Below are 2500 nucleotides of genomic sequence, written 5' to 3' on the forward strand. Positions count from 1 at the left end.
GGTGTCTGGTCGCTTCTAACTTCATCTCTGTTTGGATCCTAATGAATGCATTGGCTAGCTAATTAAGTGCTATCAAAGTTGCGCCACGCGCCAGAGCCAGTGAGTGCAGGCATTGAAACGTGAGAGGTAGGCTATCAACTCATCTTGTATTTTAATATGAAAAAACGGTGAATGTTCCTATAAAAAGGGTGTAAAACCCCCTTCATAGTTTATGTTGAGCTGTCAGCTTGTTGGTGAGATGCATGACAAATATATATAAAGATTTTTATAGTGCGTTTTTTTGCATTTTTTCCATTTAAAAATCAAAATCAAATCAATGCAAGTATTAATAGCCTACATGGTAGGCTATCACTATCATGGTAGATCTAGCATAGACTGTGCTGAAAAAAACGGGAGGGGGGAAACAATATAGCATGTCTGAAGGGCACTTAGTTACAACCAGGATAAATGATTATAACGGGTGACAATGCCATTAAAATAGTCTAGGCCGGGTTCATAGGGTTAAAGTTTAGGCTGAGTGAACCCTGCCTGAACTTCAACCAAACTAGGATTTTGCAACAGGTGTGTTGTGTCGCTGTGACGCAACAGGCTTCAGCGCGAGTGCAAGTGGTAGGCGAATCCCGGTTCGACTCCGACTTGCGTTCGTTTTTTACAGTCTATGGTTCGTTTCCCAATCCCTCCCCATCACTCTCTCCTGCGTAGCCTAGGCTACTTCATTTATGGAGCTAAACTGGTCCGCATGTGTCTTTATTGCAGTCGCAGAAAAACTAGCATGTTAGCTAACATTACTCGTGATTAGCACACGTTGTTGTGGCAGTAGGCTAACTCCCTCAACTGCTTTTTGCTGCAAGCTTTTTTTTTTCAAATCAAAAAAGTGTCCTGGCTAATTCGTTGTGAGTTATTGTGCTATTTTCTTGTTTCTCATTTTTATTTTTTCACGTAGCTTAGGCCAACTCTTTGTTGTGTGTCTTCTGGGGATGAGTGTAAAGTGGAACAATTGATGAAACCAGACTAGAACGGAGGAAGTGGCGTCTCCAGCTCCATTAGAACTTGCCCTACCAACAGGATTAGGATGTTTTGGATAGCCATTTACTATGTGTTGTATCAACATAAACAGTAGCCTATAACCTTTAGTGTCACTCAGTAGGCCTATCACTTTCTTGCATAATGTCATTGTAGGTTGAATTTCATTAAGGATTGATATGTGATCTCTTAAGAATATGTGGGCTGGGCTGTGGCATTCTGGGAAATGCATTGTAGAAAATGCCATATTAGTTAGGTGACCCATTTCTATCAGACTTTACTTTTTTTCCCAGGCAGTCTGTTTCCTTGTTTTTGTCGAGTATTTTATTTTTTTTTTTAATTAGGCCTATTAGTTGTAAAGCACATTTAAACACAGCCTTCACTTACCAAAGTGCTGTAGCCTACAGAGTAAGATAAAGAAATAAGACAAAAAAAAAAGAAAAAAAGCAGACAGACACAGATCAAACACCTTTGAGCCTTGTTCAAAGTATCCTACATGTAGGCCTACTTAGATTCACTGTTATGGTTACCCAATTGAAGTCAACTGAGTAATACTCACCTAAAGTGCGCTAGTGTATTTTAAATGAACAAGTAGCCTAACTTAATACAGACAAGTTCCTCAACTTCAAACGTTCCACATTATCTTGTTTTGTAAAGTGAACATGTCAGGTTTCATGTCAGGCTATGCACTGCAGGCTGAATGCTCTGTCACTAGACAGCATCACTGAGTGTCCCTCCCTATCCATCACCTCAGTGGCGTCCTTTAAAAACAAACCTTCATGAAGAGAGAGCAGAGCTGCGGCTTATTAAAAATGTGTGTGTGTGTGTTTGTGTGTGTGTGTGTGTGTGTGTGGGAGGGGTGCTGTCTGGGTAGAGAGATGAGTTCATCAGAATCAGCTATCAGCATGTTAGACATACAGTATATGCAACATAGGCACTTGATGTATAGAACCATAAAGATGGTTTAATACTGGATGCATGCCGAGTCCATGGAGTGGAGAGAGACAGCATCCAAAGGGAGGCCTGCAGAACAGCACAGTGGGTATACGCTGAGGAATGAACTGAGCTATATCAAGGATGACATTTGTTTATTTTATGTGTGTTTGTGTGTGTGTGTGTGTGTGTGTGTGTGTGTGTGTGTGTGTGTGTGTGTGTGTCTGTGTGTGTGTGTGTGTGTGTGTCTACAGGATGATACGGTGGTGTTGCAGTGCACTGCGTCCATCTTGAAGGAGCAGATCAAACTGTGTTTGTCATGCGAGGGTTTCGGCAACCGACTCTGCTTCCTAGAGACCACCTCTAACGCCCAGGTACTGTCCAGAGCACTCACAAGCACACACACACATGAACACACACACACACACACACACACACACACACACACACACACACACACACACACACACACACACACACACACACACACGCACGCACACACACACACAGCAACACAAGCGATCTACTGTACAAAAGAAATATC

At 42.1% G+C, this 2500-nt stretch overlaps 1 protein-coding gene across 1 annotated transcript in view; it reads left to right on the forward strand.

Annotated features, from left to right (window-relative positions):
- LOC134080645 (ryanodine receptor 1-like) overlaps window positions 1–2500 on the forward strand; it is a gene marked incomplete at its 3' end in the record, with an annotated part of 84981 nt that overhangs the window by 8811 nt on the left and 73670 nt on the right. The window contains 1 exon segment of the mRNA XM_062537191.1: window positions 2211–2330. Within this exon segment, the coding sequence (XP_062393175.1) occupies window positions 2211–2330 (120 nt within the window).

The sequence above is a fragment of the Sardina pilchardus genome, chromosome 5, assembly GCF_963854185.1.
Source record: "Sardina pilchardus chromosome 5, fSarPil1.1, whole genome shotgun sequence".
Classification (NCBI taxonomy): Eukaryota; Metazoa; Chordata; class Actinopteri; order Clupeiformes; family Clupeidae; genus Sardina; species Sardina pilchardus.